This window comes from Rana temporaria, chromosome 2 (assembly GCF_905171775.1).
Source record: "Rana temporaria chromosome 2, aRanTem1.1, whole genome shotgun sequence".
Classification (NCBI taxonomy): domain Eukaryota; kingdom Metazoa; phylum Chordata; class Amphibia; order Anura; family Ranidae; genus Rana; species Rana temporaria.
In genome coordinates, this window is record NC_053490.1 from 95,634,528 (window position 1) to 95,658,541 (window position 24,014).

Below are 24,014 nucleotides of genomic sequence, written 5' to 3' on the forward strand. Positions count from 1 at the left end.
ATCCGCAACATCATCCAACGATAATTTGTATCTGGACACTCTGGAGGAATCCTCTTCTCCCTCTGATTCAGATGCTGAACCTGCCTGAGAGGAAGCAACTGATCTGGGAGTCCTCTCCCTACAATCCTCCTCCTCCAGAACTTGAGGTAAGGAAGGAACACTAGAGGCCCTAGGTAGGGACGGGGCCTGACCCTGCATCCTATCCATCAGTCCTTTGAATGACTGAAAAGTGGATGCAATTTCATCCTTTACAGATGACAAAATTTGGTGACAAGTGGTTACTGAATTATCTTTAACCAAACTGTTGACACACTCAGGACATAAAGGCTTATCCCAGTTAGAACTTAGCTTTGTCCCGCACACGGCACATTTCTTTCTAGGAGGCTGGTTTTGAGTTTTATCATGGGCCTTAACCTGTTGAAAAAACAGAACAATGGACCTCATTACAACCAGCCAAACCCTATTCACCACTGTGAGAGGTTCCTAGATAAGTGCCAAAACTCTCCACAGGTTCACCACCCAGGGGGGGTATATGGGCCTAACAAGACCCCCGCCCCACAGAGTAAGCCATGTGCTATCACCAAGCCTTACCTGAGAGGAACCGGCGCCTGTTGAACCTGGATCTGAAAGAGCCACTGCTGTGTCCATGGTTCCTGGTGTTTTTCGTTCAGCACTCTGAACATACACTGGCGCCGGGTTCCTTATAGCCACCTCCACGCCCTTTTTTGGAAACCGGAACGATGTTTTCGGGTGCCCACCGATGACGTGCTTCCGCCGGGGAATTTGTCACTTCCCCTCTTTGGAACGCAAGAGTTCCGCCCCCCATGTGCAGATCCTGGAAGCGTATTGCACGCGGATTCTATGGTGTCTCTCGCCCGACCACGGCCATCCGGGATGCTGCAACTCAGAGGACGGAATCCCGCCGTCAACGGGGTCCGACTCTCGCCGAGCTCCCGGCAGAGTTGACCACAGCTACGCTCTCTACCCCTAGGGCCAGAGAAGTGCTGCAGGACAAAAGGTAGGTTCACTCTCCCAAAAAAGAAAAAATAGCGACACGTTCCAAATGTGCTCCTTCCCGTCCGGCAGGAAACAAAAAACTGAGGAGGAGGCCTGGAGGACCGCCTTTTCTAATTGGAGGTGAATGTGTTTCCTGTCCCGGAGGGAGGAGCTATATCTCAGGGCTGTCCTGGAAGACGAAAGGGTAAAAGGATTTTACAGTGAGTAAAAAAAAATCCTATTTGAGTTGTTCATTAAAGATGACCGATGTAATTATTATTAAGTTATTCATTTAAAGTGACCGAAGTATTAATAAGACTTGAGAAGGCTGTGTCCCCGTCCATGGACGATAAGAGAAATATTGTTTTTCAGATTTCATTTTTTCCTTTTAAATATATCTCCTTTACAGCAATCTTGATGTCTGTGACCAGTGTAGATGTCTGTGGCTGTTTATCCACCCGATTGCTTGCTTGAGCATCCATTTCTATCATAGGACAGCAAATGATGTTCTTATAATTAAATTCTTATGCTCAGAACTTCCATCCTCATGATAAAGCTCCAAGGGGTGGAGCTAAATGTGTTGGGGCGTGGTCTGGATGGAGTCTGGGCTGAGGCTACTATTCATCTCACTTCATGCACATGGTTCTGCTTAATGATGCACGGGTATGGGTCTTTTCCTTTGACACTGCTTAAGTTCAATGCCAAATACATTTTTATTTTTTCCAATAAAAGTTATAAAGTTATAAATAGATCCCATAGCAAGCCAATTCACACAAGAGGGGGGTAGGGTTGGGATTTACTAAAACGGGACCATGAACCAATAAGCTTTCAGGTTTTATTGTCAAAGTTTAATTGAACACTCTTAAATTGGAAGCAGACTGGCTACTTTTCGAAACTCGCTGCAGCTGTATCGCATGGAATTTCTTTACCATGCGATCCGGTGCAAGCAAATGCACAGTGTTTGGGGTGTCATTAATTCATATTACCACCAGCTGCAGTTCGTTTTGAACGTAGTGCAAGAAACTCATGAAGCATGCAGGTTTACTCCATCATGTTATGGAATGAACAGGCCCTCAAAGGGTTGGAATAAGTTAGAAATGGTTTGGTAAAGCTAAATTACAGTAAAAATAAGGGTGCAAAGTGGACCCGCCACTGAGAATAGGATTCCACCTGACCGCGTCAGTCTCCTATGAATAGGAGATTTACAAATAGATCTGCATTTACAACTTGTAGTATTCAATGAACTACCAGGGTGCTGATGAGCTCTCTAGGGCTAGTCCCTCCTGCCATTCAGTAACTGCCTGCCAGTACCAGGTACGGGCAGGCAGGTACATTGACAATCTACAGGAGCTTGAGATTCCCCCTGTTATCTGCTGATCTTTTTACCTGCAAAAAGAAGTGCAATTATTTATTATTTATGTATGTTTTACACAAATGTGTCCTCTAACAAGGTGGAAAGGATACAATGCCTCTTCTTTTCAATTTTTTTCTTCTCTTCAAAAAACACAGGGTCAGGCTAAAGAGTGAGTAATCTTTCAAACGTGGCATTTCTTCAGGAGTGGATATGATGTATGTTGTGGAGCTAGTAGCATGATGGGAACAAAACTAGTATTGACTAATTAAAAAAAAAAAGGGCTGTGGGGCTTTATTCAAAAAACTTGCAATCAAATAAAATCTAACCAAAATGTTAAAATGTATTTTTATAATTCCTGCAACTGCTGTTTGCAGGCTTCATGAATAAGGAAACCACAGCCAATGTTCCCAATCCAGAAGGAAAATCCCAATGATTACACGAATAGTAAGGAATAATCCTTAAATTTTATGAAGGAAAGACTGACATCTAGTACAACACAGGAAGAGAGAGAATATCCATTCCAGTAAGTGAGGAGCTATGGATGACAAAGTGATCCAAAAAGCTAGTATCAAATAAAAAAATTAAAAGGCGTTATAAGCCATCCAGAACGATGTTGGGTGGTATGATCTTCAGCCATATTGTGACAAAAGTAATCAAATCTGTTTTCCTAAACTCAAGAACGTTGTTTATAAAGTGATCCTTTAATTTGTACATACCTATGAAATTACATCTCAGGCGCTTAAAGGAAGTCCGTTCCTCAAATAATTTACATGCATCTGAACTCCAGTGAGCAGCATCATGGGAAGGTTGAATATATGCCAGCCTGCAGCAGATTGCCTGTGAACAAAAAAAGGCAATAACAGAAAAAGAAAATGTTCTCAATAATTTCTATAGTGCCATCTCCAAGTAGAGAAGTATAACTATCATGGCGTAACAGTATTTACAATCAAGAGGATAAATTCTTGAAAATAAATAAATTAGCATACTGCCTTTTAAATTATATTTATTAATTTCAATCAATTTCACAAAAGAAATCGTAAAAAACAAATCATCAATAATGCCACAGGATGAGATTATGGGATGAAAATGTGTTTCTTTTTTGGTGTGCTTGTCTCATACCCAAAATGAAGAGGTTACTAAAGTTACAAAAATTCTCGTGCAACAGAATAAAAATTTGGAAGTGATGCAATGTTGTATTGAATTTGCATTGTATTTTCAAATGACAACTGTACAGATTAAACAAAAATGGTACAATCCGGTATTGTATGCGAAAAGGTTTTATGCTTGTCCTATCGGATAATTTAATAAATGGTGCAGCGCTGAATTATGAAAAGTGGTGAAACTGATAAAGTGACCACAAAATGCTACATACACTCAATATATGTTGAATGGTGAAACAGACAACTGAATATAATATGAAAGTCCATATGTAATAAACACACGGTGTGGAAAAAGATTCTTCCAAGTGACAACACTGGATGCTGAATGGGCAGTTGACTGAATAAATCAATGTTACTTCACACAAAGAAAAGATGAGGTACTCTTTCCATGCGAGATGGACTTATCTGTTATGCAACAGTGGGTCATCAGATGTGCTTGTGGTCTCAAAAGACCTAAATCAATGTGGCAGGGTTTTACAAGTTGACAAAATGGTCTAGATGACGTCTGTGAAGTGGATTCCGAAGGCTGGAGTGAAGAGCCAGTGGTCCTTCTGCTGCATAGTAGATATCGGCCAATTCATGTAGACTCCAAAAATGACAAAAGCAAACAAAAGAGTGCTCCAAATGGTGCAGGTCATAAAAAACACTGAAAGTTTATTAGAATAAAAATGGTCAAACAGAGGATGACACCAAAAAAATATAAAAGTGATCACATGAAGTAAAGATAAAAGCAGTATGGGGTGCAATGATGCAAAAACCCAACACGTTTTGACTAAGAAAGTCGTCAACAGGGGCTTGCGCAGAACTGCCTTATCCTTGTGGAGGATCAGATATGGAGCCTTGCAGGACAAGGCCGCCAGCTCAGAAACCCGCTTGACTGACGTAATAGCCACCTAAAAAGGTTACTTTCTGAGAGAGTTAATAAGGGAATATCTCTAATGTTTTCAAATGGCGGTTTCTGAAGTACTGAGAGGACGAGATTCAAGTCCCACGGAGGTAGTGGTGGACAGACCGGAGGGGCCACATGTCAAACCCCCTGCACAAATGTACTCACCAGTGAGTGATCCGCGCCAAGTGTCGTTGAAAGAAGGCAGCCAAGGCTGAAATCTGACCCTTAATGACGTTAAGGCAAGTTTTTGGTCCACTCCACGCTGTAAGAACAGCAGGATCCTGGAAACCAATACGTACGTTGCCGCAATCGCATCTCACACAGAGATGTAAGCCTTCAATGCACGATGATAAATCTTCCTAGGAGGATGATATTTGTGCCCTCAGCATTGTAGAAATCACAGAATCCGACAGGCCTCAGTCCCTCAACACCTGGCTTTCAATAGCCTTGCCATTAAAGCCAGCGACTGGATGAAGTATGGGACCTTGCGACAAAAGGTATTCTCTCATTGGCAGCCACCAAGGAACATCCGCCACCAGATGCACTAGGTCGGCATACCAGGGATGCTGAGGCCAATCTGGAGCAATTAGGATCATCATCAGCGAAAGTAGGTAAACACGATTTAATAATAAATAATAGAGCACTTACATTTAAAATAGCTTCAATCAGCATACGGGTAAAACAACAGTGTATAGCACAAATCTCAGATGTCTCCGCTCTCGGCCGCGAGCGGAGATGACGTCACCGACGGCTCTCCTCCTGACGCGTTGCGTGGCTGATTCAACGCCACTTAGTCTAAGTTATGACTAAGTGGCGGTGAATCAGCCACGCAACGCGTCAGTAAAGGAGGAGAGCCGTCGGTGACGTCATCTCCACTCGCGGCCGAGAGCGGAGACATCTGAGATCTGTGCTATACACTGTTGTTTTACCCGTATGCTGATTGAAGCTATTTTAAATGTAAGTGCTCTATTATTTATTATTAAATCGTGTTTACCTACTACACTATGGGGATTCTACTGTTCTTTCATTGAGTGCCATTCTGGGAGTGATCTGGTTAGAATCTGGGAGACCTGCAGCCAGGTGATTGGAACAACAGGGCTGACTTGGAGACACAGATCTGCAGTGGAATCTGCTGGGCTTTGGCATCATTACAGGCTCATTATAGCCTTGTTTAAGGTGAGAGGCTAGGATTACCATATATTGGAGCTTGGTCTGCACAACTACACTAAGTGATCGTGCGGTGGATTGCAGCATCGTTTTACAAGCACTTTTGCACTTTGGGGAATATTCAATCAAGCACTTTATTACTGGACTTTGTTTTGGAGCACTGTGCACTTTTGTAAATTTTATTGAAGCACTGCAATTTTTTTTTTATCACGGTTATTGTGCACATATCGATTTTTTTTTACATTTGTTATTTAATACTTATTGGGACTATACTATTGAATATTCATTCTGGATTTTATTTTATCACTTTTTTATACATTATTTATTCTTGCACTGGACTTGCTTTACTCATTAAGGAGTTTTTACACTTTATTTATTTAATATTGTGAATTATTTTTGATGACCGAAAAATCTTTTAGTCATTCATTTATTTTTGATTTCATTATCTTCACGGTGTCCATCCCTCCCATCATGATTGTTGATGTACAGTGGGATTTAAGGAATTAGGAGTGGAACACATTTAATTGGATATATTGGTTAGGCATTTACGTTGATATGCTTATACGTTTATGTTTTTATTGACCATTTATTTATTCCTTATTGGCAAGCGCCACTACACCCCCTCTTTTACATTTGATCTTCGGTGTGTGAGCACCTTTAGTAGTGGCTGCTGCTTTTATTTTAATTTTACTTGCTTTTTACTTTAGTATTCAGTTTTTAGTGCCCTTGGTTAGAGTGGTTTTTCGCATTAGTTGTCGCAGTCACGAGAAAAATCGCTGATCGCCGCCATTTGTAGTAAAAAAAAAAAAAAAAAAAATAAATAAAACTATCCCCTATTTTGTAACCGCTATAAATTTTGGGCAAAGCAACCGATAAACGGTTATTGCGATTTTTTTACCAAAAATATGTAGAAGAATACGTATCGGCCTAAACTGAGGACATTTTTTTTTTTACATATATATATTTTTTGGGGATATTTATTATAGCAAAAAGTAAAAAATATTGAATTTTTTTCAAAATTGTCGCTCTCTTTTTGTTTATAGCACAAAAAATAAAAACCGCAGAGGTGATCAAATACGACCAAAAGAAAGCTCTATTTGTGGAGAAAAAAGGACGTCAATTTTGTTTGGGAGCCACGTCGAACGACCGCGCAATTGTCTGTTAAAGCGACGCAGTGCCGAATCGCAAAACCTGGCCTGGGCCTTTATCTGCATAAACGGCCGAGGCTTAAGTGGTTAAACAGTTAAAAAATGCAACAGCAGCAAAGCTAAGCAGTACCGCCCAGGGGGCGGTCAGTCTGGCTATAACCCCTCAACCTGCATTTTGCAGCTAAGTTTGTCAAAAAGCAGTACAAACATAAAAAGGAGGGGTACATGAATTTTAGAGAAAAGGATTTTACGGCGAGTACAAAAATCCTATTTTCTCTTTCGTTCATGGACAGACACAGCTCCTAGATTCTTGACCTTAGGGACGTCCCCAAGCAGTTTAAAAAAAAACGAGGGGTGGGAAAAGCAATCAAACAAACTTCAACCCAAAAAAAAACCAGAGCTTCTCAACTGAGGAGTTGCAACCTTAAACGGCCGCCTGCAAAGCTTATAGCCGAAGCAAGCATCCGCAGATGCATGGACATCAACCTTGTAAAACTTAGTGAAAGTGTGAACAGACGAACAGGTCGCCGCCTTACACACCTGTGAGACAGACGCTTGATGTCGGAAGGCCCAGGAAGCACCAATTTCCCTGGTTGAATGCGACGTGACAGGAAAGGGAGGCGCCCGTCCCTGTAGGGCATAAGCCTGAATCACGATCTGTCTGATCCAGCGAAAAATGGTGGCCGACATGACCGCCAGGCCCTTCTTTGGACCAGTCACCGATACAACAGTGAGTCTGACCTCCAAAACGGAGCCGTAGCAGACATATACACCCGCAGAGCACGGGCCAAGTCCAAGGAATGGAAACCAACCTCTTTGGGAGGCGACGGTCGAGGACACAAGGATGGAAGCACAATGTCCTCATATAGTTGTAAGGCCGAAACAACCGTCAGAAGAAACAAAGGCTGCGGGCTTAGCACCGACTTATCCTTGTGGAGGATCAAGTAGGGAGACTTGCAAGACAAGGCTGCCAACTCAGAAACCCTCCTGACTGATGAAATTGCTACCAGAAAGGCAACTTTCTGAGAGTGTGTCAAATGAGTGATTTTTTCTGATGTTCTCAGAGGTTTCTGAAGTACCGAGAGCACCAGATTCAAATCCCACGGAGGCAGTGGTGGTCGAACCAGAGGGGCCACATGTTGAACCCCTTGCAAAAACGTACTCACCAGTGAATGAGCAGCCAGGGGTCGTTGAAAGGAGACAGCCAAGGCGAATATCTGCCTCTTAATGGTGCTTAAGGCAAGATTTTGATCCACTCCATGCTGTAAAAATGGCAGGATCCTGGAAGCTGAATATTTCCGTGAATGCCACTCCATCTCCTCACACACAGAGATGTAGGCATTCTACATGCAATGATACATTTTCCGAGAAGATGACTTCCGTGCCCTCAGCCTGGTGTAAATTACTGAATTTGGCAGGCCTCGGTCTTTTAACACCTGACTTTCAACAGCCATGCCGTTAAAGCCAGCGACTGTAAAGCAGGATGAAGTATAGGACCTTGCGACAGAAGGTCCTCTTGCATCGGCAGTCGCCAAGGAGCATCCGCCTCCAGGCTTACTAGGTCGGCATACCAGGGACACCAAGGTTATTCTGGGACAATTAGAATCACCGGAATCCCCTCGGTTTCCACTAGTCAAAGCAGACGAGGAAAAAGATTTTGCGGGGGGAAAGCATAAATTAGCCGATACTGTCCCCACGTAGCCACCAACACGTCTGTCGCGTCTTTCCAGGGAAATGTGGACTTTACAACAAACTTCAATACCTTCCGATTAAGTCGAGAAGCCAGGAGATCCACGTCTGGCTTGCCCCATCGAAACACATCCGGGTGCATTGACAATTCTCCTTGGTCCAGCATCTGGTGACTTAGGTAGTCCGCTTACCAGTTTTCTACGCCCGGAATGTATATGGTCAATAGAGCTGGCACGCTCCACTTTGTCCACCGCAAGATGTGAGCTACCTCCAACGCTGCAGCAGAGCTTTTTGTTCCTCCTTGATGGATGACATATGCCATTGCAGTGGCGTCGTCTGACTGGATCCTGACTGGACGTCCCTGCAGCCTCTGTGACCATGTGGAGAGGCACAGCCTGATAGCCCGAAGATCCAGCACATTGATCGGCAGGCAGGATCCTTCCTGCGTCCAGCGACCCTGTGTCGACTGTACGCCCCAAACAGGCTGGCGTCCGTCGTGATCACCGTCCAGTGAAAGGGAAGGAACGACTTCCCGGACTGAAGGGCCGGCGATCAAAGCCACCAGACCAGGGAAGCCTTGACCAGCTTACTCACCCGGATATGACAATCCAGGGGGACAACGGAGACTTGTCCCATTTTGACAGGATCTCCTTTTGCAAGACTCGGGTGTGGAATTCAACATACGTTACCGCCTCAAAGGTGGCTACCATGAGACCCAGGACTCGCGTGCAAAAGTGCAGCGATGACCACCTACGGGATGTCAACCGCTTCAACGCAGTCTGAAGAGTCTGCAACTTTTCCAAAGGGAGAAAAACGCTCGCCTCTGAGGAGTCCAGAATTAAGCCCAGGTATTCCAGGTGCCAACACCGACTTCTGGAGGTTTAGTACCCAACCAAACTCAAAGGGTTTGACTGGCTATAGCTACATCCTCCTCCAATTGGGAGTCTGAAGTTGCTCTCAGAAGGAGGTCGTCCAGGTAGCCCACGATCGCGATTCCTCGCTGTCTTAGCAGAGACAGAATCGGGGTAAGCACCTTGGTGAAAACACTGGGTGCCGACGACAGGCCAAAAAGGGATAGCTACAAATTGGTAGTGATGTCCCCGACTGCAAAGTGCAGAAATCTCTGATGCCCAACGTATATGGGGACATGCAAGTATGCGTCCCTGATGTCCAAGGACACCAGAAAATCCCCCGGATGGAGTGCAGCGACCACAGAGCAAATTGATTCCATCCTGAACCTTCGTGCTTTTACAAAGGTGTTGAGGACCTTGAAGTCCAAGATTGGACAGACCCCGTCCATTTTTGGAACTACAAACAGATTGGAGTAGAATCCCGAAAACCTTTCTGGCAGCGGCACAGGTACTATTACCCTGTGCATTAGCAGGTCCTGCACTGCCCCAAACAGGGTGTTCCGACGAGCCGGAGGAAGATGAAGGCTGGAGGGAAAAAAATCGGTTTGATGGACAAGAAACTATCTTGTACCCTGATGAAACTAGTTCGCAAACCCACTGGTTGGAAAGCAGGGAGGCCCACCGAGCCACAAACTTGCAAAGGTGATCCCCCACCTGAGAGTCGGGCGGGGGCAAACCTTCATGCTGTCACAAATTTGTTTGCAGGCTTGTTTAGCTCGCAAAACCAGGGATGCTTTTGTTTCTCAGCTGGCCCCTTGTCGGCCTGGGATGCTTACCTGCGGGCCCGGGCTGACGAAACAAAAAACGCATCTTAACGAAAAAGGAGGGCCACTGGCTTACAGCGTGGCTCTTTACCTTTTCTGAATTGTGGGAGCAGGGTGCGTTTACCCCCAATGACATATTAATGTCATCCAGCGAGGCTCCAAATACCTTCTCTCCCTGGAAGGGCAAATCCGCCAGAGCCTTCGTGGAAGTCTGGTCCACGGACCAGCATTTTAGCCACATCAGGCAACGTAGCACCACAGCAGACACTCTGGAAAGCAAGGGAGCTGTATCTAAGGCCTCATTGCAGACATACTTAAGGCCATGCACCAACTGGTCGGCCATTTCCACGCAGACCAAAGAAGCCTGTTGCTCTACCAACTCTTGGTGCAACAATTTTGCTCATTCTGCAAGTGTCTGTGAGACCAGGGCCGTGGCAAACACTGGTCGCAATGCTGACCCCAACACCGTGAACATGGACAGAGCCACCGCCTCGGCCCTCCTGTCTGCAGGATTCTTAATGGCAGGGGTCCCCTTAACCGGAATTGTGGATACCTTCTTTAACCTGGATACAGGGGGGTCCACAATAGGGGGGACGTCTATTTTTTCAGGAGACTCTCCTTAACCACTTGACATCCAAGGACGTCCATGGACGTACTCGGCTTTGTGCGGTGATATCTGAATGATGCCTGCAGCTACAGGCATCATTTAGATATCACCGTCTTCAGTCGGCGATTCTGTGCAACATAAGAACGATCATAGTGGCGGTTCTGCTGCTTAATCGTTCTTATAGGCGGCGGGAGGGGACACTCCCCCCCTCCCGCCGCCATCCGGTGCTTTTCCGGGCTCTCCCGTGCCATCGGGGGCCCGGAGAGCGAATCGGCCGGCGTTCGTTGGGAAAGCATAGAGATGACTGGTGACCAGATGGTCACCAGTCATCTCTATGACCGTCGGAGGTCCGGGCGCGACGTTATGACGTCACTCCCAGTACCCGGAAGTAAACAAAGCCGCAATCGCGGCTGTAGGCATTATATTGGTGAATTTTTTTCACCGATCTAATGCTTGTAAGCCTGAAGGAGAGATGTGGGGTCTTATTGACCCCACATCTCTCTATAAAGAGAACCTGTCACAGTGATTCCTATTACAAGGGATGTTTACATTCCTTGTAATAGGAAATAAAAGTGATCAAAAAAAAAAAAAATATGTAAAATAAAGTGTTAAAATAAAATAATGAAGTTTTTTTTTAAACGCCCTGTCCCCGTTAGCTCGCCATTAGAAGTTAACTTGCATGCAAGTCCCGCCCACATATGTAAACGCGCTTCAAACCCCACATGTGAGGTATAGTCACGTGCGTTAGAGCGTGTGCAACAATTCTAGCACTAGACCTCCTCTAACTTGAAAATGGTAACCTGTAAAAAAAATTAAAGTGTCGCCTATGGAGATTTTTAAGTACTGAAGTTTGGCGCCATTCCATGAGTGCGTGCAATATTAAAGTGCGACAAGTTAGGTATATATTTACTTGGCGTAACATGATCTTTAACATTATACAAAAAAATTGGGCTAACTTTACTGTTTTGTTATTTTTTAATCCATGAAACTGTCCCCCCCCCCCCCCAAAAAGGCATTTTAACAATAATTGCGCAAATACGTACGAGAAAAAAAGTTGCAATGTCCGCAATTTTATTCCCTAGGGTGTCTGCTAAAAAAAACTATATATAATGTTTGGGGGTTCTGATTAATTTTCTAGGGAAAAATTGTGATTTTTACATGAAGGAGAAAAGTGCCAAAATAGGCCCGGATGTCAAGTGGTTAAAGGGGAAACAGACCGCCATGTGTTTTGGGACAGAGAAGGCCCTCTGCGGTCGTTCCCATTCTTTGTATATAAACTTAACAAAATAAGTTAGGTAGGGAAACACCTTAGCAGTGTGGGCCGGCTTGTGGGACCCAAAAGGGACCGACACCTCAGTAGATGCCCTCACCGTTTCCTCCAATTTTAGGGTCTCCCACACTGCGGTGATAAGTGCTCCAACAAACACCTTTTCATGCGCTGACCCAGGCACAGAGTCCTCCTCACTGTCCGACTGGTCCTGGTCCGCATCCTCTGACAAATCAGAACAGGGGCTGTGCGCCACAGCCAGGCCCGAGTCTGACTCAGAGCTTTTCCCAGAAGAAGGTGGGGGGAGGGGGTGTTTTTTACACCCCTTGCGCCAGCACACCGCTTCCACCCCGGTAACAAAGAACTCCAGTACCACCGACCACCGGTTGCTATCACAGGTATGTCTGGGGAAGGAGCACCAGCTTCTGACGCAATGCTGACACACAATCGCCTGACACTCAGAGACTAAAAGGCAAGGTACACAAAAAAGGTCCACCCTACTAGCTGGTCTGACTGAGGGGCCCCCCAGAGGACTCGACACCCTGACCCAGGTACTGCAGAGCGCCGTGACACACTCTCTCTCCTGCACTGCCTGTGCTGAGGTGTTCTGTGCCGTTTTCGGCGTTCAGAAAGACAATCCTAGCGCTAGAGCCAAAACTAAGCCGGGGCTACAAGAAAATGGCTGCCAGCTGCTTCAGCATTACAACTAGCACAGCTACAAGAAAATGGCGCCAACAGCGCCAAAACGGGCGCCGATCGATTTAGGTAAAAGAAAAAGGCTCGAAAGCGCTGGGCCTCCCCAAATGGCAGACCAGACAACACCCCACTGGACATCCAGCGCAGGGGAAGGGGTTATAGCCAGAGGGACCACCCCCTGGGCGATACTGTTCAGCATTGCTGTTACATGTTTTAACTATTTAACATATCTGCTTAGTCCTTTCCTGATAGAAGGCATATAAACCCTAAGGTCAATAATAGAGGAGTTGTGTCTGTCCATGAACTAAAGAGAAATTTAATTTTTTCGTCATAATTACCTGTAAAATCCTTTTCTATGAAAACATCATGGTACACAGAGTAAAGGCCAATATTCATTACCTGATGGGTTATACTCAATCTAAAGGTGAATGGACACTGATAGACCAAAGGTCCATAGACAGGAAGTGATCCCCTATATAACCCCTCCCATACAGGAAGTATTTCAGTTTTGTAGCAAGCAATGAATCCTCAAAAAGAGGGGAGGGACCTGTGTCCCATGATGTATTCAAAGAAAAGGAGTTTACATGTAAGTATGATGAAAAAATTATATTCTATTTTTCATACATCATGGGACACAGAGCCAGGCTAATACTCATTACCTGCTGGGATGTCCTAGAGCAATAACCTTGAGGGGAGGGAGACACCCTGTCAAACAGTAGCCATCAGAACTTATACGGCAGCCCGCAGTACACTACAGGCTGAAAGCCGAATCCTAGGCTGCTCAACTATCCACTTGATAACATTTTGCGAACAGGTCTTACAAATCTGAGCCAAAGATACCTGATGGCGAAAAGCCCATGAGGTTCCTACACCCCTGGTAGAATGAGCTCTCACCCTAAAGGGAGGAGCTTTACGTTTCGGACCGTAGGTCTGGATGATCAATTGACAGACCCAATTGGCAATGGAAGCCTTAGAAGCTGCCTGCACTTTGGGTCCTTTTGATAAACAAAAAAATAGTATTTTTGTACTCACCATAAAATCCATTTCTCTGAGTTCATGGACGGATACAGCATCCTTTCACAGTAGGGTTATATCTGCTTCCTTTAGGAGCGTTTAGGCAGAAAAAAAGCACTTGAAGTGTTAACACATTCCTCAGTGCAGCTCCTCCCAGGGGGCGTGCCCCCCGGTATTGTTATATCCTTTGTGTTGTGAGGGACACAAGACTCTGGTCTGGAACAATGGATGTTTATTCAGTACAGGCTGTATACTGCAACATGCATCTCAAGACAGTACAGGTTATCTGCTTCCTACATGTACTCGCTGTAAGATGGCTACTATGCCCCTTGACCCTTGTCATCACTGCTGGGTGGAGCCAGCCTTAAAGTGCCAGTACATGTGGAACCCTTCAGGTATAACACCTTCCATCCATCCCTATGAAAAAAAAAAAAAAAAAACAATAACAGGCACAAAACATTAACTGATAACTGTCCAATAACAGTCCTCCAAACGCAGGAGAATTACGGGACTTCAAGCTTCCAGGAACAGTTGCTGGGTTAATATGTCATCGGATCACTTCCGTCGACCCCGTCGAAAGTCTCGTAACCGCTCTTGCAACTGAAACCGGTCAGGAGGGCGACAGTGTCGTTGAGGCCGGGCATCCAGCGATTCGGGACCGGAGGTAAGAGGGCTGGCCGGAATGGGTACCGGCAGGGCCAAGAAGGGATCCCCCAGCTCAGAGGGTAAACAGACCTCCGGCCCAGAGCTGGAGAGCTTTGTTGGAGCTGAGTTCAAAAGTTCAGAGTCCCCACAATCATCAGTCTCTGAGCAGATCCTTGAGACACTGGTGGTTCAGCCGGCATCAGGGATTAGGGCAGTTGAGAACGAGGACGCAGATGGTCCGCATGACGTCTGCAAATGGAACCATCTTCCAGGCGGACCTTATACATCTTGGGTCCCAAAGTCTCTGCAAAGACAGCAGGAAGCCAACGGGTGTTGGAAGCCCCATTAGATCGGGCCCATACCTTTTGTTGGGCTGTGAATCGGGGGAGCTCATTGTGTTGGACCATCTTGTCTTGGGACTGTAGTACATGTTCCTGGAATGTTTGAGGGCAGAGCATATCCAGAAACAGTCCATGGCTGCCGCCCCAGGAGTTCTGCTGGAGTTTTCCCATTGGTTGCATGTGGTGTGTTTCTGTAAGCAGAAAGGAAGGAGTCCAGCTGCTGGGGTGACAGGGACTGTTTACTTGCAGCCACTGTAGCTTTGAAATAGCGTTTAAAAGTCTGCACAAACCGCTCTGCTTGACCATTTGTAGCCGAGTGGTAAGGTGCAGTCAACTTGTGCTTGATGTTGTGGGCAGTCAGGAAACGCTGAAACTCCTGACTGGTGAATTGTGCACGATTTCTCTGGGGTATCCAAAACGTAGCAGCGAGATGTAACAGTATGGAAACCGTTGCCTTAGTCGTTGGCTGAGTAACAGGAATGACCCCAGGCAACTTTGAATAGGCGCCCACTATGATCAAGAAGGTGTGTCCTCTGATCGGGCCTGCAAAGTCCAAGTGTAGGCGAAACCAAGGAACCGTCGGCCAAGTCCAGGGCTGGACGCACTCTCGAGGAGGGTCTCTTGCCGTTTGTGCACATCCAGCACAAGCATTCACATATGTTGTGATATCCGAGTCTAGGTTTGGCCACCACACATAGCCTCTGGCCTTTTGTTTCATACGTGTGCTCCCGGGATGTAGCAAGTCCAGAATGTGTCTCCGGAGGATCTGTGGAATGATCACTCGGTCTCCCCATAAAACACAGTTGTCAGCCACAGTTAATTCCATATGCCTACGGAAATTAGGTTCATACTCCTGTGTGACAGTTGCAGGCCAACCGGACCGTACCCAGGAGAGTATTGTTTTCAGAAAGGTATCCTTGGTTGTATGGGCTGCTATCTCCCCAGAAGACAAGAAGGACAGGCTGGTGTAACGACAACTCTTGACCAGTGGAGAAGAGTCCATGGACCTCCCTGTCAGTCGGGACATAGCGTCCGCATTAGCATTGGCATCATGACCACGATACTGAATTTTGTAGCTGTATGCCCCCAAGAATAGGGCATAACGTTGAAGGCGGGCCGCAGTAGTCTGGGAGATGCCTTTGTCATGGCTAAAGATCTGAAGGAGTGGTTTATGGTCCGTCAGTATGGTGAATTCCCTACCATACAGGTAAAGATGAAACTTCTTAATTGCCCATATCAGCGCAAGAGCCTCTTTGTCAATGTGTGAGTAATTGCTTTCTGCTTTTGTCAAAGACCTGGAGGCAAATGCCACTGTTTTTTCTGACCCATCTGGTAAGATATGGCATAGTACCGCCCCCAGACCATAGGGTGAGGCATCACAAGCCAAGGTAAGAGGCTTCTGAAGGTCATAGTGCACGAGCATGTGTGACGCCAACAGCTTCCGCTTAGAAACTTCAAAAGCATGTTGGCATGCAGCCGACCAGTCCCATCTGGAGTGTTTTTCCAAAAGCTTGTTCAACGGAAACAAGGTGTGTGCCAGATCTGGCAGGAATTTGTGGTAATAGTTCAGCAAGCCAAGGTATGATCGCAGCTGCTGGACGTTGGTTGGGGCTGGAGCTTTGACTAAAGCATCAACCTTGGCTTCCGTGGTGTGTATACCTTCTGCATCCACAAGGTGGCCACAAAACTCCAATTTAGGCACCATGAATTGGCATTTTGCCAAGTTCACTTTCAGACCCTGTTCTTGGAGTCTCGCCAACACAAGCTCCACATTCTGCTTGTGTTCCTGGTCGGTTCGTCCTGTAATGAGCATGTCATCTAGCAGGCACTGAGTGAAAGGAATGTCCTCCAAAATCTCGTCCATTTTTCGTTGCCAAATGGCTGGGGCAGAGGCTACCCCAAACACCATCCGATTATATTCATACAGTCCCTTGTGGGTGTTGATGGTCAGAAACTTGCGGGAAGAAGGATGGACCTCAAACTGTAAATATGCTTGTTTGAGATCAAGCTTGGTGAACTTTTGACCCCCTGCAAGAGAGGCAAAAATGTCATCTACTCTGGGTAGGGGATACTGGTCTATTTCCAGTTGGGAATTCAGTGCCATGCGGAAATCGCCACAAATGCGCAAGTCCCCATTCGCTTTCTTTACCGGTACAACTGGTGATGCCCACTCGCTGTGCTCTACCTTTGAGATGACACCTTGTTCCTCCAGTTGACTTAGTTCTGCTTCCACACCTGCTCAGAGTGCGAAAGATACTGTCCGTGCTTTGAAGAACTTAAGCTGAGCGTTGGGTTTCAGCTTGAGTCTCACACAGTCATGATGGAGTGCCGCTATTACCGAGCGAACCGACACCATCCAGAAGATCTTGGACAGCCCCTGACAGAGCCAACCGGCGAACCGGAGGAAGCCAGAGGTTGGAGGGAAAAAACCTGTTTGGTAGACAAGAGAAACTCTATCTTGTACCTCGAGGAAACTACTTTGCAACCCCAACGGTCGGAGAGGAGAGACCTCCACCGAGCCGCGAATTCGCGAAGCCGGCCCCCCACCCGAGACACGGGCGGGGGCAGACCTTCAGGCGGAAGCAGGTATGTCCGCAGACTTGTTGGGCTTGCGGTACCAGGTGCGCTACTGCCCCGCAGCGGGGGTCTCAGCACCTTGCAAACCTTCCCCCACCGCACAGTGCGGGTGAAAAAAACGCTTGGGAGTAGTAAAGGAGGGCCCTTGCTCAAGGCGAGGACCCTAGCCCTTCCCAGACTGTGGGAACAGTGTGCTCTTACCACCCGAGGCATCCTTAATGATCCCATACAGGGATGCCCCAAAAGACCGTTCACCCTTAAAAGGGTAAATCCACCAAGGCCTTCTTTGAGGACTAGTCCGTAGACCAGCACTTCAGCCACACAAGGCGGCGCAGTACCACCGGAGAGGCGGAAGCCCTGGGAAGCAAGAGCGTAACCAGGACCGACTCAGACAAATTTTAGACCCAGAACTGATTGATCAGCCATGTCCTTGCAGGTCTCGGAAGCCTCCAGCTCCTGCAGCAAAAAACGTTGCCCGTGCAGTCAGAGTCCGTGACACCAGAGCCCCGGCCAAAACCGGTCTCACAGCCGAACCCCTACCGCGAAGATGGAGCGGGCCACAGCCTCTATTCTCCCATCCGTGGGGTCCTCAAAAGCAGGAGCTCCATCCACATGGTGGTTAGCTCAACCTGGAGACGGGAGGGTCCACGGACGGAGGAGATACCCACTTTACTAAAAAGGTCCTCCACAAAGGGATAACGGGTCGCAATGCAAAAACTGTCTGCGGTGTATCCCATTCCTTGTACAACAACTGTCCCAAAAAAGGAACACAAGGAAAACATTATCAGTGCATGGCGGTTTGCGGGACCCAAAAAGGACTGGCACAGCAGGTGCCCCCGCCCCATCCTCAAGTACTGAGTATCACGCCTGTAGAAAAAATAGCTCCAACAATTCCTATCAGTAACCGACCCTGATCAGAGTCGCTCTCACTGTGTGCGTGGGGTTAAGCCCACATCATCTGACAATACAGAGTGTCAGAGATATCCCCAGAAGCTGGCCAGGGAGGGGGGCGCTAATATACCCCCCATCCGGCCACCAGTCGCTTCAAACCTGGCGATAAAAAACGCCAACGACATTGCCATAGCAGATGCGGCAGGGGGAGGGGCAGCAAGGGTTAACACAGGCTTACAGGGGAGAAGTACCTGTCCAGGCTCCATAATGCCCCCCCCCCCGCTGTGTCACCTAACAGCAAAGTAGAAATACCCACGGTCACCTCCCGGCCTTACAGAGTATGGGGGCCCCAGGGAAACTCACCACCTCACCCAGGTGCAGCGTGGTCTGAGAGAAGCCTAAGTGTGCAGAGAAGCCGGCTGTGCTGCGCCTGTCCCTCAGGCAGATTTGCGGTCTTTACTGCAGCGCTAAAGCGGCCACACGAGGCCAAACAATTTCTAAGATGTGTAAAAAACAGCACAGGACCACAAGAAAATGGCTGCCGAGCTATATAAAGCGGGACTCCGGCAAAATGGCAGCTGTTGCGCATTTAAAAAGACAGCGACACAACAAAAAACAGTACAGCACAAAATCACCTTAGAACACAAAAAGGCACAGTAGTGAACACACACAGCCCCCTGCAGTGAACACACTCAGCCTCTGCTATGCACACAGGTCCAGGTGTACCAGAGACCCCAGAAAACCCCCCTTACAGCCGCTACCCAAATGGGAAAGGAGGAAGAGGAAATAAGGGAGAGAGGAAAGCAGGGCAAGCCCTCAGTCGACTGCGACCCCCGGCTGGAGGTATCCCAGACAGATCCAATGTCCGCTAAATGGCATGGCTGTCGGCCAGACACACTGTGACAAAGCCATAAAAGACCGGTCATATGTATGCCCTAGAACAAGATGTTCCCCGGCCGCCCCTGGAGCAACGGGGCCTGTCGTGGACGTCCCAAAGCTGAGCTGAGGCCCGGCACACGCTCGATGGCCGAACATGGAGGGACTACAAGAGTCAAGACCCAGCCTGTCACCCAGTTGGCTGTTGATAGAAGAATCACAGGATTCGAAAATGCAGGAACAAAATAATAAAAATCGAAAAAAAAAAATGCAAGAACAAAATCTCCAGAGTACAGGACTCCAGAAGTGCCTGACCTCTCCTGTCGTTAGGCAGGAAAAAACTGAGGCTGCTAGAGCAGGGTGTGGGTTATACCCGGGTGGGCCACGCCCCCTGGGAGGAGCTGCACTGAGGAATGTGTTAACACTTTAAGTGCATTTTTTTCTGCCTAAACTCTCCTAAAGGAAGCGGATATAACCCTACTGTTAAAAGGATGCTGTGTCCGTCCATGAACGGAAGAGAAAGTAGTCTGATCCTCGGATCTCTGCAGATCTAGACAAAAACCTTGACTGCCAGGACAACGTCCAAAGAATCTCTTTCGCCGAACGAGGCTGAGAGAAAATAGAAAGCAAAATAATGTCCCGATTTAAACGAAAGGCAGATCGTGGTGAAGGATCAAGAATGATTCCCTGCATGAAAGGGCCGTCAACTCCGACACCATTTTAGCCGAGGTGATAGCCATCAGGAAGGCTAGCTTGCGTCACAGCAAGTCTAATGAAATTTCCTTAATAGGTTCAAATGGTTGCTTCTGTAACACAGACAACACCAAGTTCAGGTCCCAAGGACACATAGGTGTCCTAATGGGGGGGAAGCAAACGAGTTGCCCTCTGTATAAAGCTTCGGACTAAGGAATAGGATGCTAAAGGCCTTTGGAAGAATAGTGACAAGGCTGAAATTTAACCTCTGATTATACTCAAAGCCAAAATGATTTCCACAGCTAACTGTAGAAAAGAGAATTGTCCAAAGCACGTATTTCCAAGGATGCCATTTTCAGCTTCAATAACCATGCCATCAAATTTAGAGACTGTGGCCTAGATTCACGTAGGGCGGCTTTATGTTGTGCGGGCATAGCGTATCTTATTTACGATATGACGCCGCTACCTAAAGAGGCAAGTGCTGTATTCACAAAGCACCTGTGCCCTAAGTTACGGCAGCGTAGCGTAAATCGGCCGGCGTAAGCGCGCCTAATTCAAATTGGGAAGAGGTGGGTGTGTTTTATGCAAATAAAGCATGACCCCACGTAAATGACGCTTTGAACGTATGGCGCATGCGCCGTCCATGGACGTATCCCAGTGAGCATGCGTCAGATAGAATGCCTAAGATACGTCGAACACTGCCTATGACGTGAACGTAACTTACGCATCAGCCCTATTCGCGTACAACTTACGCAAACAACGTAAAAAGATACGCTTGTTCCGACGTCCATACTTTGCATGGGCCACGCCACCTAGAGGCCTGCTTTATCTTTACGCCGGCGTATGTCTTACGTAAACGGCGTAACTAATTGCGACGGGCGTGCGTACGTACGTTTGTGAATCGGCGTATCTTGCTCATTTGCATATTCAACGCGGAAAACAACGGAAGCGCCACCTAGCGGCCAGCATAAATGTGCACCCTAAGATACGACGGCGTAGGAGACTTACGCCGCTCGTATCTTAGCCAAATTTAAGCGTATCTGGTTTCCAGAATACGCTTAAATATTAGACGCCTCAGATTCGGACTTACGACGGCGAATCTACTGATACGCCAACGTAAGTCTCTGAGAATCTGGCCCTGTAAATTGGGGTAGAATATAGGACATTGAGAAAGTAGATTGGGGCAACGTGGAAGCGTCCATAGCCCGTCTATTGTCAGTGTTACAATCCCAGGGCCTTCTGGGCCAAGCTGGTGCCACCAGATTGACTGGAACCCCCCCCCCCCCCCTAAAACCTGCGCAACAAGTGTGGAAGGAGAGGTACCGGAGGGAAAGCATAAACCAAGGAGAATTGGCTCCATGGAATTACCCAAGCATCTGCTCCGATTGCCAGAGGATCTCTTGTTCCGGACACAAAACTGCTTTAGTTTGTTATTGAACCTGGATGCCAGTAGGTCGACTTCTGGACATCCCCATTTACCACATCCAAAGTATGAAGCGCAACCTCTTTGGGATGCAACGGTCGAGGACACAAGGAAGGAAGGAAGAACAATGTCCTCACTCAGGTGAAAAGCTGAAACTACCTTCGGAAGAAAGGAAGGTTGCGGGCGTAGCACCGCTTTATCCTTATGAAGGACTAAGTATGGTGACTTGCAAGACAAAGCCGCCAACTCAGAAACACGTCTGACAGATGTAATGGCCACTAGAAAAGCCACCTTCTGAGACAATGTCAAGAGAGGAATTTCTCAGATGTTCTCAAAGCAAGGTTCCTGGAGAACCGAGAGCACCAGGTTCAAATCCCATGGAGGAAGTGGTGGTCTAATTGGGGGAATCACATGTCTAACCCCCTGTACAAACCACCCACCAGTGAATGGGTCGCCAAGGGACATTGAAAGAAAACAGGCAAGGCTAAAATCTGTCCCTTAATGGTGCGCTTAAGGCAAGTTTCTGATCGACTCCTCGCTGCAAAAACAGCAGGACCCTGGAAATCGAATATGCCTGTGGACGACACTTAATCTCCTCGCACAGAGATGTAGGCCTTGCAAGTGCAATGGTAGATCTTCCGCCCTCAGCATGATGGAGATGACCGAATCGGACAGACCTCGGTCCCTTAGTACCTGGCTTTCAATAGCCATGCCGTTAAAGCCAGTGACTGTAAAGCTGGATGAAGCATGGGACCTTGAGACAGAAGGTCCTCCCACATTGGCAGCCGCCATGGGGCGTCCGCCACCAGGTGCACGAGTGGATGGGATGCCGGGGCCAATCCGGAGCAATGGGAATCACCGGGATCCCCTCAGTCTCCACTCTGCGGAGCAAAGAAGGAAGCAACTTCAGTAGGGGGAAGGCATAAATAAGCCAATGTTGACCCCCACGGGGCCACCAACACGTCTGGCCAGGGATCTCTGGACCTGGCCACTAACCTTGACACCTTGCGATTGAGTCGAGAAGCCAGGAAATCCATGTCCAGCGTGTCCCACCTCCGGCAAAGGTGTTGAAACACCTCCGGATGTTAACGATTATTCCCCTTGGTCCAGCATCTGGCGACTTGGATAGTCCGCCTGCCAGTTTTCTACGCCTGGAATGTAAACAACTGACAGTGCCGGCACGCTTTTTTCCACCCACCGCAGAATGTGAGCGACCACCGACGCCGCAGCCGAGCTCAGTTTTCCCCCCGATATTTTGACATAAGCCACCGCTGTGGCATTGTCCAACTGGATCCTGATTGGACGTCCCTGTAGCCCCTGCGACCATGAGGACGCTCAATAGACCAGCGACCCTGGGCCGAGTGGACCCCCCAAACTATCCCCCTCCCAACCTGTGAGGCTGGCGTCCGTTGTGATCACAGTCCAATGGAAAGGAAGGAACGACTTCCCGGATCGAAGAGGCGGGGATCTCAGTCACCAACTCAGAGAAGCCCTGACCGGGTGACTTACCCAAACCATGACGATCCTGAGAAAATGGAGATCAGATCCATTTGGACAGGATCTCCTTCTGCAAGGCTTGAGTGTGGAATTGGGCATACGGTACTGGCTCGAAGGAGGCTACCATGAGGCCCAGAACTCGCAGGCAAAAACAGAGACGACCATATGCGGGATGCTAACAATTTGACCGCCAACTGGAGTGTCTGCAACTTCTCCAAAGGAAGGAAGACCTTTGCCTCCGAGGAGTCCAGAATTATACCTAGGTACTCCAGACGTTGAGTCGGTACCAAGACCGACTTCTGAATGTTTAGCACCCTACCAAATTCCCGGAGGGTCTGACTGGCTATAGACACGTCCTCCTCCAAATCTGAGCCAGAAGCAGCTCTCAGAAGGAGATCGTCTCAGCAAAGCCAGAATCGGGGCGAGCACCTTGGTGAAAACTTTTGGTGCTGATGCTAGGCCAAAGGGAAGAGCCACAAATTGATAGTGGTCTTCGCCGATCACAAAGCGCAGAAACCTCTGATGCCTGGCGCAGATGGGGACATGCAAGTATGCGTTCTTGATGTCCAGAGATGCCAGAAAATCCCCCGGATGAAGCGCAGCAACCACTGAACAAATTGATTCCATCCGGAACTACTACTCCCATTAAAGCAGACCGACGAGCCGGAAGGAGAGGAAGATTTGAAGGGAAATAATCTGTTTGGCAGACAAGAAAGAAACTCGATTTCATACCCCGAAGTGATCACCTTGCAGGCCCATTGGTCGGAGAACAGGGATGTCCACTGAGCCACAAACCCACGTAGCTGTCCCCCAACCCTTGAGTCGGGAGGGGCAAAACTTCATGCGGTAACAGGCTTGTTAGGCTTGCGTACCCAGGGACGCTTCTGTCCCGCAGCTGGACCTTTGTTAGTCTGGGAGGATCTGCCAGCTGACCCTGACTGACGAAAATACTGCTTCTGCGGGGAACAGGAGGACCCCGACTTTCGGTGCAGCTCCTTCCTCTTAGTGGACTGAGGGAGAAGAGTGCTCTTACCTCCAGTGACATCCTTAATGATGTCATCCAGCAAAGTACCAAAAAGCCTCCCACCTTTGAAGGGTAAATCAGCCAAAGCTTTCTTGGATGCTTGGTCAGCAGACCAGCATTTCAGCCAAATCAGGCGGCGTAACACCACCGCCGATACAGAGGATCAGGAGATCAAGGGAGTCACATCCAGTGTGGCATCACAGATATACACAAGGCCCTGTACCAAATGGTCAGCCAGCCTCACACACTCAGGGGGGATATGATGCTCCTCCACTGTCTGGAGCATGATGGGACCGTGACGTCATAAGAGGCCTATATAAATAGGTGCGAGCCGCGTACCCGGCATTACAGCGGGAGGAAGCGACGCGTCAACATTTGAAGAAAA

The 24,014-nt window shown here is 47.7% G+C and overlaps 1 protein-coding gene across 1 annotated transcript in view; it reads right to left on the reverse strand.

Annotated features, from left to right (window-relative positions):
• The window catches only part of RNF17 (ring finger protein 17), a 720,374-nt gene that overhangs the window by 366,830 nt on the left and 329,530 nt on the right, over positions 1–24,014 (reverse strand). Inside the window, exon 20 of the mRNA XM_040339329.1 lies at positions 3,067–3,187. Within this exon, the coding sequence (XP_040195263.1) occupies positions 3,067–3,187 (121 nt within the window). The remainder of the gene's footprint in view (positions 1–3,066; positions 3,188–24,014) is intronic.